Here is a 13,821-nt window from a genome sequence, read left to right on the forward strand (position 1 = left end):
CAGTAGGTATTTCCTTGGGCACTTGGATGCTTCCATAACCTAGGGATCAAGACCTGATTCGGGCTGGGTGTGGTGGTACACACCTTTAGTCACAGGCAGGCTGATCTCTGAGTTCAAGGGCAGCCTGGCCTACAGAGTGAGTTCCTGGACAGCCAGGACTACATGGAGAAACCCTGTCTCGAAAGACAAGACATAGTCTGAACCAGAAACTTACCACACATGCTTTTTAGTGATTGGTAGAAAAGACTTTTAACACTATCAATATTCCATAGACTGCCACTCTAAGATTACAAAAAGTCAAAGCCATTTTCTTTGACCTTGGGTAGAACTGGCAAGCTAAAAGTTGCTACCTCTTCAAAATGCTGAGAAAGGCATGTTCAGATCCATCTTCCCGTCCAATACCCACACGTGGTAACAGAAGAATCCAGGACCTATTGGTACTGTGTGAGAAGGCCACATGTAATGGTGTCAAACCTGGGCCTGATTCCTCAGACAAAGCCATGGTGTGCTTTTCCCTCTACACCCCAGCTGCCTTTCTCCAGGGCAGAAGAGCTCTTCCTGGGCCTGCAGCACTCGGGTGGTCTCCCCACCAGGCAGTTCCTGGTGAAAGCAGCTTTATTTCTGCTTTGTCAGTCTTCATTCCGCAGAGCCTACTTCGCTAATGGAGGGGTATCTATGGAACTTAGTAGGCAAAGGAAGTACATACCTTTTATGATAAGGCCTTCCATGCTCTGAGCTTTTATTTATGTCATTTCACATACTTTGACAAGATTAGAAAATTGAAAAAAAAATTATCTTTTATTTCATGTGTATGGGTGTTTTGCCTGCATTTCTATCCATATCCCATGTCTGCCTGTTGCCAAGGAGGCCAGAAGAGGGTGCTGGATTCTCTGGAACTGAACTTTGAGATGGGTATGAGCTGCCATTTGGTTGATGGGAATTGAACCTGGGTCCTCCTGAAGAGCAGCCAATGCTTAACCATTGAGCCATCTCTCCAGCCCTCACTGTAGTCACTTTGCCCTCCGAGGCTGAAGGACTCCATCTGAATACAGTGAGTACCATTTATAAAATGTCCTCATTAGAAACAGAAGGGAGCTCCCACGTGCCCTCCTTCTGACTGTCTGGACAGGATGAGCTGTACGAGAAGCAGTAAAGGTCCTGCTGGACAGCCATGAGCAGCCCTGGGGCTCCCCGGGGGCCCCCAAGCCGAGGAGAAAAAGCCACACTGGGAATGTTGGCCTTGGACGTTGGGCATGGAGAAGGTATGGTTCTGAGCAGATGGGCATCATGGAGGCTCCAGATTCTTGTGTAGCAGTCTTGGCCCACTAAGAAAGAGGACAAATAACACAGCAGGTTAGGGAATGAAGGAAGTACGTACAGCAAGTAAACTTATCTTCTCAGGACCTCTCGGGGCCAGATGTGACTGTGCTAAGCCCAAACACAAAGGCCCTGGTACAGTAGTTCTTGACCTGTGTGTTGTGACCCCCTTTGGGTTGCCTTTCACTGGGGTCCTCTAAGACTACCAGAAAAACACAAATATTTACAATTCATAACAGTAGCAAAATCACAGTTACAAAATAACAGTGGAAATAATTTTATGGTTGGGAGGGATCACTGAAACCTTATTAAAAGGGTTGCAGTGTTAGGAAGACTGTGAACCACTGCACTGGGGGAAGGTATTTCTGCTAATACATTTCTTAAAATTAAGACCACCAGTTGGTCCGTTGCTTCAGAACCCTAACTACCTTGCTGCAGGTGTTCAAAATGATAAGGACATCCTGGCTGCAGTGCCTGAGCTCAGCCAGCACCCTGGCTTACTGGCAGAGGTTCTTCTTAAGTGGAGTCCAGCCCACCTTATCTAGAGGCCAGGCAGCTGGGCTCCTCTTGACACTACCCAGAAGCACATTACACCCTGACAGAGCAGATGACAGCTATTTCTAGTTAAAGAGATCAAGTTGAAGTTCACAAGACTCCACGTTATGACAACGTAGCATGGGCCACCATGAGTTACAGTGGACCAGACGCTAGATCTGTGGAGGGCTTTAGCAGTCGGATTTCAAATGACCACTTGGCCACTCTGGGCCCATAGTGGTGCCATGGCAGATGATGTGTTTGGGGACATGGCTGGCTGTTGTGGCTGGGCAGACACTGCCTGCCTCTCAGCAAGGCTCCCCTTGTGTCTACCACCCAGCACAGGAAACTCTGCTGAGACCAAGACTCCAGGAATATCATTTTAAGAACAAGTCCAGAGTTGGTGCTGATGAAGACATCAAGAAAAGTCCCATCCCAGTAATGGTGCTTATCCCCCAAGAGTTTTAACGGAATGGGTGAGCACTTCCTTTAGGAACATTAGCACGTGAGGCTTCGGGAAGACTGAGAACATGTCAAGGGCCTCCTGTTCCTTATGTAGAAACACTGATTTGGGCTTATAGACCTGGAAAGAGTACAACCTCTACTCAGGTTAACTCCTTCAAGGCTTAGTGGCCAGATCGCTGCTTGGTGGATCATGGGTATGTTAGAAGGCCAGGATCCAAGCACTTTAGGCACCCTGAATTTCTCAGCATCCTCTTAAGGGAGAGTGAGCAGAATGGCTCATGCTCTCTTAAGTGAGCACTTTAGGCAAGATGGTGCCTGATGAGATCCCGTGATTCAAAGAGACCCAACGTCCTACTTAGTCCCTAGCTGCCCATTTGTGAGGTGCTACCTGCCACTAACATGCTGACAGAGGGCTAGCTCTTGATATCTCTGTGGTCCATAATTCACTTTAATTCCCATAATTCCACTTCCTCCCTCTGCTGGTTAAGATGTGAGAGCCCTTACAGGTAGCACCTGATGGATGGGACCTCCCAATCCCCACACACCTGCTACCAGGATCCCTTCCTCCTCGTGCATATGCAGTGGCAGGTAGGCATACTCATTCACATGACCTTCATACTGTCTCACACATTTAGTGGCCCTCAGGTCCCACAGCTTGATCTGTAGGCAGAAGCACAAAGGGTTACTTGGGAAGGGTCTAGCAGGCACACAGCGACTACCGGGTATGCAGCCGGAGGGTGACATGATCTCAGTGGCCTTCTCCATGGATGAAGATTCATAGCCTTGTGTCCGTCAGACTCACAGAACAGAGGCCCTCCGCACTTCTATCTAGGCAAGGTTAAACATCTCGAGCAGCAAAGGAACTCCCAGGATAGCCCCGACCCTGGTGTCTTGGCACACCTGTGTGCCATGCCCTGCACCCTGCTCTCCCGAGACCTGAGGTCAGTATTCCTCACCTTTCCAGCCATGTCTGATGCCATCAGGTAGTGCTCCTCCTTGAAGATCTGCACAGAGGTCACTGATGAGTCATGGAAAATTTGGGTAGCCTTCCAGCCCTTGGCCTGACTTGAAGAACGCAGGTCAATGGCAAAGATCTCCCCAGAACGACAGCCGTTGAACAGCAAAGGAGTCTGTGGAGAGAGGAACAGTGCCCAGTGTCTACCACTTTCCTGTAAGGAAGGGTATGCCCTGGCATTGGGGCTGGGAGAAGTTTGGGTCTCAGTGGAATTAGAAGAGAGGCTGATTTGTTTTTGTTGTTTTTGTTTTGAGACAGGGTTTCTCTGTGTAACAGAGCCCTGGCTGTCCTGAACTTGCTTTGTCGACCAGGCTGGCCTCAAAACTCAGAGATCTGCCTGCTTCTACCTCCTGAGTGTTGGGAGAAAAGGTGTATGCCACCACACCAGGTTGGAGGCCGAGTTCTTATAAGAGGGTAGAATACACAGACCCTGTATCTCCTTCAGTATCACTTGTAGTGAGCCTGTAGGTGCTTGGAGGTAGATCCATGGTCCCCTCAGGCTTCTTTCCTAAGGCCTAAGTGATGTCTCCCTGTATCCATTATGGCTCTGGTGAGATCTGAGGTGATGGACTGGTGGCAAGAGCAGACAGCTAGGTTAAGTGTGTGGGTTTATCACAGATGGATGAAGGGCTGAATGGTCAGGTCTGCTCCTGCCCAACACAGGCCAGCTGACTCCCTCCTCTGACTCTTTTAAAGAAAGAGCATTTTCTATAGCTAAGTCCTTGAAATACAGTAATGAAGACAATTTAATTTTCAATCTCTAACTCGTAAGTTCTATATGAGACTAATCTCCAGGGTTGGGCTGCTGGGCAGGCGTTCTACTCACGAGCTGCACCTGTAGTCCCAACTTAGAATTTAAAAATGATCCGTACTGACTAATCCAGTATTCAAGACCTGCTAACAACTGGCTAAGGCGCTTGGGAGACAGTTCCACATCAGTTAACGTTTGCTCAGCTCAGACCTGGTCTCAGTGTAGCCTGGTGGCCCACACCTTTAATCTCAGCACTCCAGACAATGAGGCAGAAGGACTTCTGTGAATTCAAGGATGGCCTGGCCTACATAATGAGTTCCAGGCTAGCCATGGCTACATAGTGAGACTGGTTTCAAGAAAACCAAATCAGGGCTGGAGAGGTGGCTCAGTGGTTAAGAGCACTGACTGCTCTGGCAGAGGTCCTGAGTTCAATTCTCAGCAACCACATGGTGGCTCACAACCACCTATAATGGGATCTGATGCCTCTTCTGCTGTGTCTGAACACAGTGTACTCATATATATATATATATCTTTAAAAAAAAAGAAAAAAAGAAAAAAGAAAACCAAATCAAGTAACAATAACAACAACAAATCCAAACAAGCAAACAAACAAAACGAAGTAGCCCACTGAGCCTCCCCACGCTTTGTTTTCCTTGTAAGAGGCTGTGGTCCAGATGTTACAGCAGGGAAACCCAGTTTCACCCCCACAAATGTTCTACTGTAGGGAACATTCTAGTACACCCTTCCCAGCCCAACTAACCTTGACTGCAAACTGCTGGGCCAAGACATCACTGTTGGTCCTGTATGACTGCCGGTGTCCCGTCACCACGTTGGTCAATAGGACCCTCCGAGACAAACCTGGTGGAGACAAGACACGGCTCCCTGAGACCAGGGATGCTGGCCATCTGGGGAAGAGAACCTGCTGGGTGTGGTCTTTAGTTCTGTGGAGTTCTGTACTTGACACCCAAGGAGGTGGCTATGGCTAACCTGTGCTGAAGCAGTTATTTGCCTGGACGTTTAAGGACCAGGCACAGGACCAGGCCCCAGGGATCCGGAAACTGCAGAGCATGCCAGGCTGGTCTGTACCTGCTAAGAGAAACAAAGTAAAACAAGGCTGCCTTTTAGGCCCAGGGACATCTCTCCTTGATACCAGGCTAGCAACCATAGACCTGGGATAGCACCAGGAACACGGCTCAGACCCCAGCCATGAGTTAGGTGTTTCCCAGAGTTCATATTTGCAACAATTCCCCCACCCCCCAAGCCATATGGTGACACATTTCAGAGACAGGGCCTTTGGAACGTGACTAGGATTTGATGAGGTCCTGCAGATAGAGCTCCAAAGTAGCAATGGTGGATTTATGACAGAAAGAGGTCAGCAGTAATGGGTTGTCCTCCCCAGAGGTTGGCTCAGCCTGCTAGGATTCGCAGCCTCAGAACTCTCGGACCAAGGCTCCAGTTTCCTTATCTGTAGTGGTAAGATGCATGACCCACAAGTTTTTGGGCGGTAAGATGCCAACAGGGCTAAACGTTCATGGCTTCATCTACTTCCATGAGGAACCTGCTGGGGCAGGCTGCCTCCGTCTTCCAGAGGTCAAGCCATGTGCTTAGACCTGGGAATGCAGTAGCTGTACTTTGGGCCTGCTCTGCCTGGAGTCTGCACTCTTGGAGCTGACCCCACCCGGCAGATGCCAACTCTCTGAAAGTCTGAAGACAGCAGGCAGAAGTCTGTCAGAAGGAGCAAATTGCTGCAAGCCAGCCAGCATGCCTATCACGCATGGGAGTTTAATCAGTGCCTCTGGATGATCGCTACTGGCAGCTCAAGCCAACGCACTGATGTCTTGCACTGGCTACTTATGTGCAGATTTGCTCTAGCTGCTGACACGACCTCAACGGATTTACAAAAAGCTGCAAACTTTAAAATGCAGCAATCCTGGGCCAGACTTTGACAGCTCTCCCTCAGTGTTGCCCACCCTGCCCCATGTGTTGAACTGGGGCCAAGCCAGCTTCTGGTACCCACATCTCAGTGACCCCCCATGGAGACAGAGGACACATCCTCAAAGTATTATTATTATTATTTTTTTTTCCAAAGCTAAGGAAAGGACTCCTTACCTTGGGGATTGCTGACAAACAGTGATGCGGGGAGCAAGGTGGCACAGCCTGGTGTCTCTGCAAGGCCCATGAGGCACAGCCTAGAAAAAAATCTGTTAAGGATCGTCAGGTACAGACAGGGCCGTCCTCTGGGAGAAGGATGCCATCAGTATCCTTCAGAAAGTTAGGGCAGAGAACAACATGCAGATGTAACACTTTTTACTCTTTCCACGTTCTGTTTCTTCAGGAACGTGATGTCACAGACACTGTTAAGAGCTCTTAGTCCCTTGCAATCTGTCTCCCGTCTTCTACTAAAGACCTGGGCTTTTCAAGGTGAGGTGAGTCTGGTAAGGCCATGGTATAACGTGCCCACGCGTGTACTTGCCTGTCCACATGGTGAACTACGTACGTCTCAAGCATGAAAGCTTAGGAACTCAGCAGCTACAAGACAGAACCCACGACAAGTGTCATGAACATGTGTGAGACAAATCTCACACAGGGAACACAGGCACCATCACAGTGGGCTAGTGTATTCCTAGAGAAAAGTCCCGTGGGCTCTGAGTGAACAGAGACCAGCGTGTTCTACAGCCACGGGGCCCAAGACCTAGTCTTGTGCTCGGTGTCAAAGGAAACTCCATGGCATCCCATTCCTCTAATTGCTGCTTCCTCCCTCCACCTCACAGCCGGGCACCTTCTTAGGGCTGTGCTTACCCTTGCTACTTTATTCCCTTGCCAAAGCAGAGCCTCTGCCAGAGAGGCTGGGTCTGTCTAGTGACCCACGAGCCTAAACCTGTATGTCAGTGGTAGAGCAGGTAGACCCTGAAGCCAGACTTCTAGGACCCAGGGCTATATCTCTAGCAACTACACATCAGGTCCCAGATGTCTGGCACACAGGAACTTGATCATCATCCCAGAAACAGCGACCGCTGTACCTTGGCTGCTCATGGAGACTCTCTGTTGTGGACCCAGGTGTAGTCTTTTCCTGAAAGGTTAGACACCCCTCTGCTATCTCCACAGATGCTCAGGTCCATACCAGGACATGGCTGTCTACTAGACCCATTCACCTGCTGAAGGATACAGAATGTGGGAGTCCAGGTGATTGAGTGAGGCCCAGCACACAGAGTTCACCTGTGGGGAAGCGGGAGAGAAAAGACTAGGTTGACTGTTGCTCCTGAAGAACTTGCTACTCTTACGAAGGACTTGAGTTTGGGCCCCAGCACCATGAGAACTAACTCCCTCTTTTGGACACACACAGACACATGTGTGCAAGTATGCACACACACATACACACCCCTTAAAATGAGAGAAAAAACGGAAGAGAAAGAGAGAAGAGAGAGAGAAAGAGGCACAGACACATGACACCCCGACTCCCTGCAGTACAGAGACTGAATATAAAGCTCTGACCATGCTAGGCAAGCACTCGACCACTAAATTACCCCTTAATCTGACGTGTGATTTCTTTCTTCAGGTTTTGCTATTAAAATGCGCTGGAAGGAGCATCCTGAGGATGGTGGAGCTCCCTGCTCAGACCTCTTAGGCCCTGAGAGGGACAGGAAGGAGCACACTCCAGGCTCCAGTCCTTGTGCCTCAGCATGGGTCCCATGCTAAGGTATTTGTCAATGGCCCTCTCTCCCAAGCCAGACCTGCATTCTCTATTTTTACAGGGCCAGGAGACAAACTTAACTCTTAAGCAAAGGTATCCGGTGTCTTGCTTTACCCTCTAGGGGTTTCTTTCTTTCCTTCCCTTCTCTGCCTCCTCTGAGAGAGGAAAGTACAGCTGGGCTCGTCCTGTAGCTCAGGCTAGCCTTAGGCAAACAGTGACCCCCCAGTCTCAGCCTTCTGTGTGCTGAGTGAGAGTACAGCCATCACACTGGCCTCCCTAAGCCATGTTACCAGTCTCTAGCTTGTGCCTTCTGTCTTATCAAACAGGAAGTCACTGCCTTAGATGCAGCATAAAGGCTATTCCTGGATGAAGCACCTGGCATTTTGGGAAGCACAGCAAAGGCCTCCACTAGGCTGTGATCACTGTGGCCCCCAGTCCAGGAACTACACCACCCCAGATCAGCGCTGATCCTTTAGAGAAGAATATCCTGACCGCTAGTAAAAGCCCCTGCCTTGAGCTTGCCCCAACCACCTAAACTAAATTTCTCTTCTCATGTTAAGACTCTCTGGGCTGGGCTGGAGAGATGGCTCAGTGGTTAAGAGCACTGACTGCTCTTCCACAGGTCCTGAGTTCACCCAGCAACCACACGATGGCTCACAACCATCTGTAATGGGATCTGATGCCTCTTCTGGTGTGTCTGAAGACAGCTACAGTGTACTCATATCCATTAAAAACAAATAATCCTTAAAAAAAAAAAAAGACTCTGGCTGGGCTTTGCTCTTCCTGTGGGCTCTCAGGAACTAGCAAACCATCTGTCCCTTGGAAAAGGGAGACGACTGTTCCTGGGTTCTTCACAAAGCTGTTTTCCCTTTGTCTCTCTGAATTCAGCCAACTACAGCAGTGGCCTAGGCCCAAAGGCAAGAGGCTACAAGAGTGGAGACAGGGCATACCTTCCTGTTGGTAAAGTACAGGTTTTCATGCATGTGCACCTCGAACGTGGGGGCCTTCAGGCCCTGCAGGTTGATGATGCCGTACTTGGAGCCTCCAATTTTGACGTCATTCACTGTGAAGAGGCGGTCACTGGTAGTGTCTGCCTGGAGGGAAACAGGCTGCAAGTGATCTCTCAGGCCAAGCCATGTGGGCTGCCTAAGCTTCTCTCTAGGATGGAGTGAGGCAGGGACCTAATTTAATTTAGCTCTTGCTCAGCGACTACACTCCAGCAAAGTGATCTCAGCATCTGCCCTGCCATTTCTGAGGCACTGATGAAGATGGGAAAAAGAGGGCCTGACCAGGAAGTCTCGTGTCCTTAGTGACCACCTCAGAAACAAGTCTGGAAGAATCTCAATGTTGGCACAGAGGACTATACCATGTGGCCACCATAAAAGCCACAGAGAGCTCTGAGTTCTAAACAAGCTACATAGTGAGACCCTGCTCCATTTAATTTAAATATACAACATAGGGCCTGTAATCCCAACACTCAGGAAGCTAACTACCACAGGAGAACTGAGTTTGAGGCCAGCCTGGAGTATCATCTCCTTGTCTTAAAAAGCCCCCAATAAACTTCCTTTGATAAAACTCTAAACAAAAACAAAACATTATTATTTTAAACTAAAATCTCTATCTATATTTATCTTTTTTTCCTATGTAACTGTGTGTTTCTGTGCATAGGTGTATGTACACACATACACACACACACACACACACTCACACACGAAATTCCTACTTCACAATTTTGAAGAGTTAGATGCTTGGATGTACCTACCAATAATGGAAATCAAGAGTGGGAAGCTGGCCGGGCGGTGGTGGCACACGCCTTTAATCCCAGCACTTGGGAGGCAGAGGCAGGTGGATTTCTGAGTTCGAGGCCAGCCTGGTCTACAGAGTGAGTTCCAGGACAGCCAGGGCTACACAGAGAAACCCTGTCTCGAAAAAAAACAAAAACAAAAAAAAAAAAAAAAAAGAGTGGGAAGTTACCTTCCTAGTCTCTGGCCATACTACCCAGCTAGTCACATGTGCTGCTGGGTTACAGGGAGGCTGCCCTACCACAGGCACATGGGAAGGGGCTGGAGAGGACCTACTGCCCTCAGGAGGGCTGCTGTAGCAGAGAGTGGGGCCTGGCCCCAGTACTTCTTTCATGGGCAGGCTCTGCTGTCAGGGGCTCCTGGGCCAAGAGGCCTCAAGGGTCACTTTGTGGCTTTCGCCTCTCATCTTGCCAGCAGCTCACTGATTCCATGGCCTAGTCTCAGCCTCTAGGGCTTTCCCTTGGCCTCCAGGAAGGATACAGGAACTCAGGAGGCCCATGGAGAAGGAGGATCTTTCATGTGCAGGGGGGTATGCTCTGGCTCCTTAACAATACGGACTGGACCCTAGACTCTAGCAGTTGGTCTCAATTTCTAGTAGATACAGAGACTTTCCACTTCCTACAACTGATGTGATGGAGGTATGCGTGACCCTGCCACTGAAGTCAGGGACATTGAGCAAAGAAGCCCGCCATGCTGCAGCTGATGGCACGTGGATCCTGCCACACTGTGCACAGCCAGGGAGAAGATAACTTTGTTTGTGCTGTGTGCCAGACCCAGGTTTATTTCATAGGACAGGACACACACACACACACACACACACACACACACACACACCCCTTAAAAACAACAAAACCCCACCAAACTGAAAGGCAGACACCTGTTTTTTCACACTAATCAGCTTCTTGTTAGCCAGGCTTAGTGAGTACTAACACCGAGCCAAGAATGGCAGCCGCACCTGGGCACTGACAGACACATCTCACTCACCAGGATGAAGTTAAACCGGTCACTCGCCAGAGCAGAAGGGTCTGAGCTCTGAATCTCTACCTTTTTCCTCTCCATACAGCTCACTCGCAGCTCATGGGATAAACTGGGGAGGGAAACAGAAACAGGAGGGCATGGGGACCACAGGCAGACGCCTGAGTCTGACGCAGGGGTATCATCTGTGTAGAACCAGCTGAGATGATGACTCAAGGCCAGTCTGGGTCACAGAAGCAATGAGGTCATGTTTCAACTGTAAAAAAGGCAAGACAGCGGGATTCTTTCTGCCTTTCCCACACCCATCTCCCCAGCACTTCTCATCCGCAATGCTACAGACAACTGAACGACTGGGAAGCCCTTCCCCAAGTCCGGAGTTAGACTGGCGCGATTTCTCCAGTCACCCAGTTCAGACATTCTCCTGGGATGAAGAAAATAGGCCTGAGAGTTGATCAAGTTGCCAAAGGGCACACAGAGAGAGGATGAGAAGATCCCAGGTATGTAGAGAACCACCTCCCTGCCCCTTTCCTCTTCCGTGGGACAGCTTCCTCTCCAGGTCAAGCAGAGAGAGAGAGAGAGAGGCTTCTCCCCTCTTGGGAGAGAGATGCAGGAGGCCGTATGGTATCCCTGCATGGCTAGCCTTTCCTGAGGTAGGCACTAGTCTACCTCATGTGCACGTGGAGGAAACAGAGGGTAGGGGGTTGGGATCAGGGCCTGGGGTTAGACAGATCCTGTTTTTGTTTTTACCTGGAGTAAAGTCACTGCACTCTGAACTTCAATTTTCTCTTTAGAAAACAGGAGGGTCTGTCTCTTAGCCAGCCTTTCTCCACCGTTGTCTCTCTGCATGTGGTTCTCAATGCCTACTTCCCAGCTCTGTCTGTCTGTCTGTCTCCCTTCAATTTATCTTACTAAGTAGACCTAGTGGAGATCACAAAAGTAACACACACACACACACACACACACACACACACACACACACTGAAATGCTAGGGATTGAGTCAGGTGTGTGAAGCAAGTACAACTTCACACTGAGCTGCTGGTTTTCAATCACAAGCCTTTTAATGCTTAAAAAAAAAAAAGGCAAACTGCCTGAAGGCTATGAGCCTCTAAAGCTTGGGGGTCAAGTAAGTAGTGGCTTTTTGCATAATAAAGGGCTGGCAGCTTAGAGCTGGGGCTTAAAGACCTGCGGAACATAGGCAGAAGCAGAGGAGGGAAGGGAGACAGACTAGGCAGGGAAGTAAGCAGTGAGAACCACAAGCAGAGGCAAAGGTGGACAAGTCTGGTTAAGTTAGAGGCTAGCTGAGAGACATTCCCAACAAAAGTCAACTGTCTTAAACTAATATAGATGTCTCCGTGTCTTTATTAAACCTCAAGCAGGATTCCCAAGAGCCCCACAATAACCCCAGCTATGAAGACTGCTCATAAAATACCACAAGGTCTCTCCTGACTAGATTTGTGAACTACAGAAATAAAGACAGGAAAAATAGGATATTATCTTACCGGCAATAACTGGAGAAGTTGAGAAAACCCAGCTGATTTTTTCGTAGGATGGAAGATGCATTAAATCCTAGTCTGGTAATTTTCTAAGTTTATAAATTAGGAAAAAAAAAATCAGTGAAGGCAGCCATGCTAGCATAAACCTGGAATTCTAGCACTGGGGAGGTGTATACTGGACACTAATTCAAAGCCATCCTTGGAGACAGTGCCTTCCAGACCAGCTTGGATTATGAGAGACCTTGCCAAAAAAAAAAAAGCAAAACCAAACCAAAACAACAAACAAACAAAAAAAAATCACTGTATATTTGTTGTGTTGTAGTTTGGGTAACAGACGTATTTAATTCCATGGGACACAATGAGGGACACGGGTATTAATGAACAGAGATTTGATGAATGAAGTTTGATGGTGTCCTCTGAAACTCTCCCCTCATTGGCAGTAAGAAAAACCCAGCACAAGGCAATCTGGGGGCTTGCCGGTCTGTGCCACACCTCTTGCTCGCTCATAGGCAATAGTCTGGTATATACAGAGTAAGACCAAATGCCAGAGTCTATGTCAGCAGACAGAAAAGGAAGTGGGAGATGGGGCCTCTTGCCTAGTCTTTTCTCCATCATTTCCATGCTAGGGAAACTCTGATAGCACATTCTGACATACGTCAGTGTCACAGGACATCTGACTAGCAGCCTGCTCTCAGTGGCAGATGGGTGCTGTTGTCGTAGAGGGCACTGGGTAGCCAAGGGTAGCCCACCTTTTTCTGCTTGTCCTCTTGCTGCAGCAGCTGCAGCCTCCTGCTCTCCATCTCCTTGTGCTGGAGGCCCTCCTTTGTGAGGGGGTTGCAGTTGTTATGACCCGGGAGCAAACGGAAGTATCTGTTCTTTTCAGGGTCAAAGTAAAAACCTGGAAGATCTTTAGGAAAAAAAAATTCAACTGACCCAATTGAAAAACAGACCCACCTAATGATCATAAAGAGTCTGTATGTCTTTTCTGCTGGCTAAGTGACAGCCATGGTCAGCCACTGAGGTGCTTCCTGGGGAGACCATCTGCCCCAGAATCACTCCTGACACCTGGCTCCTTCTGTCAGTGGATCAATTTGTTTCTAGAATTCCCTCAAGTCAAGAATGGGCTCTTGACTCCCCCAAAAAGCAAAGAGACGGAGTCCTGGCTAAGGAATGGCAGCCAGGACAGGGTGACTACCTGGTTTGAGGCAGGATAAGACGTTATCTTTTCTCCTGGCAGGCCAGGGGCTCTGCCCTGTTTACCACCTACCTGGCACTGAAGACTCTCCAGCTCTGCTGGACGAGGTTGACGGGGACTCAGCATCATGGTGGGCAGAATCTTGCAAGCTCTGAGATGCCCCTGTGGTGTACCTGTTGACACACAGTTGTGGCAATAGGAGTGTGTGCGCTCATGGGAGCCAAATGACAATATTGCCTGTCAATCTCTTTGAGGCAGGGCCTCTCATTGGCCTGGAACTCACAAAGCACACTAGGCGGCTGGTGAACCCCGGGGTTGTGTTTGTCTGTCTTCCCAGCATTGGGGTTACAAGCACATGACCCCACACTCAGCTTTTAAACATAGGTCTGGGAAATCAAAAAAGTCTACCTACAAACCAAGCGTCCTCCCCAGTGCTGGTTCTCATTCATTTTCGCTGAAGGTCCTACTTAGATCTGTAGCCTTTACCTGACCTTTTCTGTGAATCATCAAACAAGGGTCGGCCTCCCTTCCTTCCTTCCTTCCTTCCTTCCTTCCTTCCTTCCTTCCTTCCTTCCTTCCTTC

The 13,821-nt window shown here is 49.0% G+C and overlaps 1 protein-coding gene across 3 annotated transcripts in view; it reads right to left on the reverse strand.

Annotated features, from left to right (window-relative positions):
• Positions 1–707: 707 nt before the first annotated feature.
• Positions 708–13,821, reverse strand: part of Dcaf4 (DDB1 and CUL4 associated factor 4) — a 20,207-nt gene continuing 7,093 nt past the window's right edge. Inside the window, exons 3-14 of one of the 3 annotated variants that reach the window (XM_028782140.1) lie at positions 13,312–13,412; positions 12,794–12,951; positions 12,051–12,133; positions 10,560–10,662; positions 8,724–8,867; positions 7,249–7,298; positions 6,192–6,271; positions 5,070–5,171; positions 4,843–4,940; positions 3,273–3,446; positions 2,862–2,976; positions 708–1,325 (exon numbers count right to left, since the gene is read on the reverse strand). In XM_028782140.1, coding sequence (XP_028637973.1) covers positions 1,063–1,325; positions 2,862–2,976; positions 3,273–3,446; positions 4,843–4,940; positions 5,070–5,171; positions 6,192–6,271; positions 7,249–7,298; positions 8,724–8,867; positions 10,560–10,662; positions 12,051–12,133; positions 12,794–12,951; positions 13,312–13,412 — 1,471 coding nt within the window. In that variant the 3' untranslated portion in view covers positions 708–1,062. The remainder of the gene's footprint in view (positions 1,326–2,861; positions 2,977–3,272; positions 3,447–4,842; positions 4,941–5,069; positions 5,172–6,191; positions 6,272–7,248; positions 7,299–8,723; positions 8,868–10,559; positions 10,663–12,050; positions 12,134–12,793; positions 12,952–13,311; positions 13,413–13,821) is intronic. The other 2 variants (XM_028782141.1, XM_028782142.1) reach the window with 2 other exon arrangements.

The sequence above is a fragment of the Grammomys surdaster genome, unplaced genomic scaffold (assembly GCF_004785775.1).
Source record: "Grammomys surdaster isolate TR1022 unplaced genomic scaffold, NIH_TR_1.0 721, whole genome shotgun sequence".
Taxonomy (NCBI): Eukaryota; Metazoa; Chordata; class Mammalia; order Rodentia; family Muridae; genus Grammomys; species Grammomys surdaster.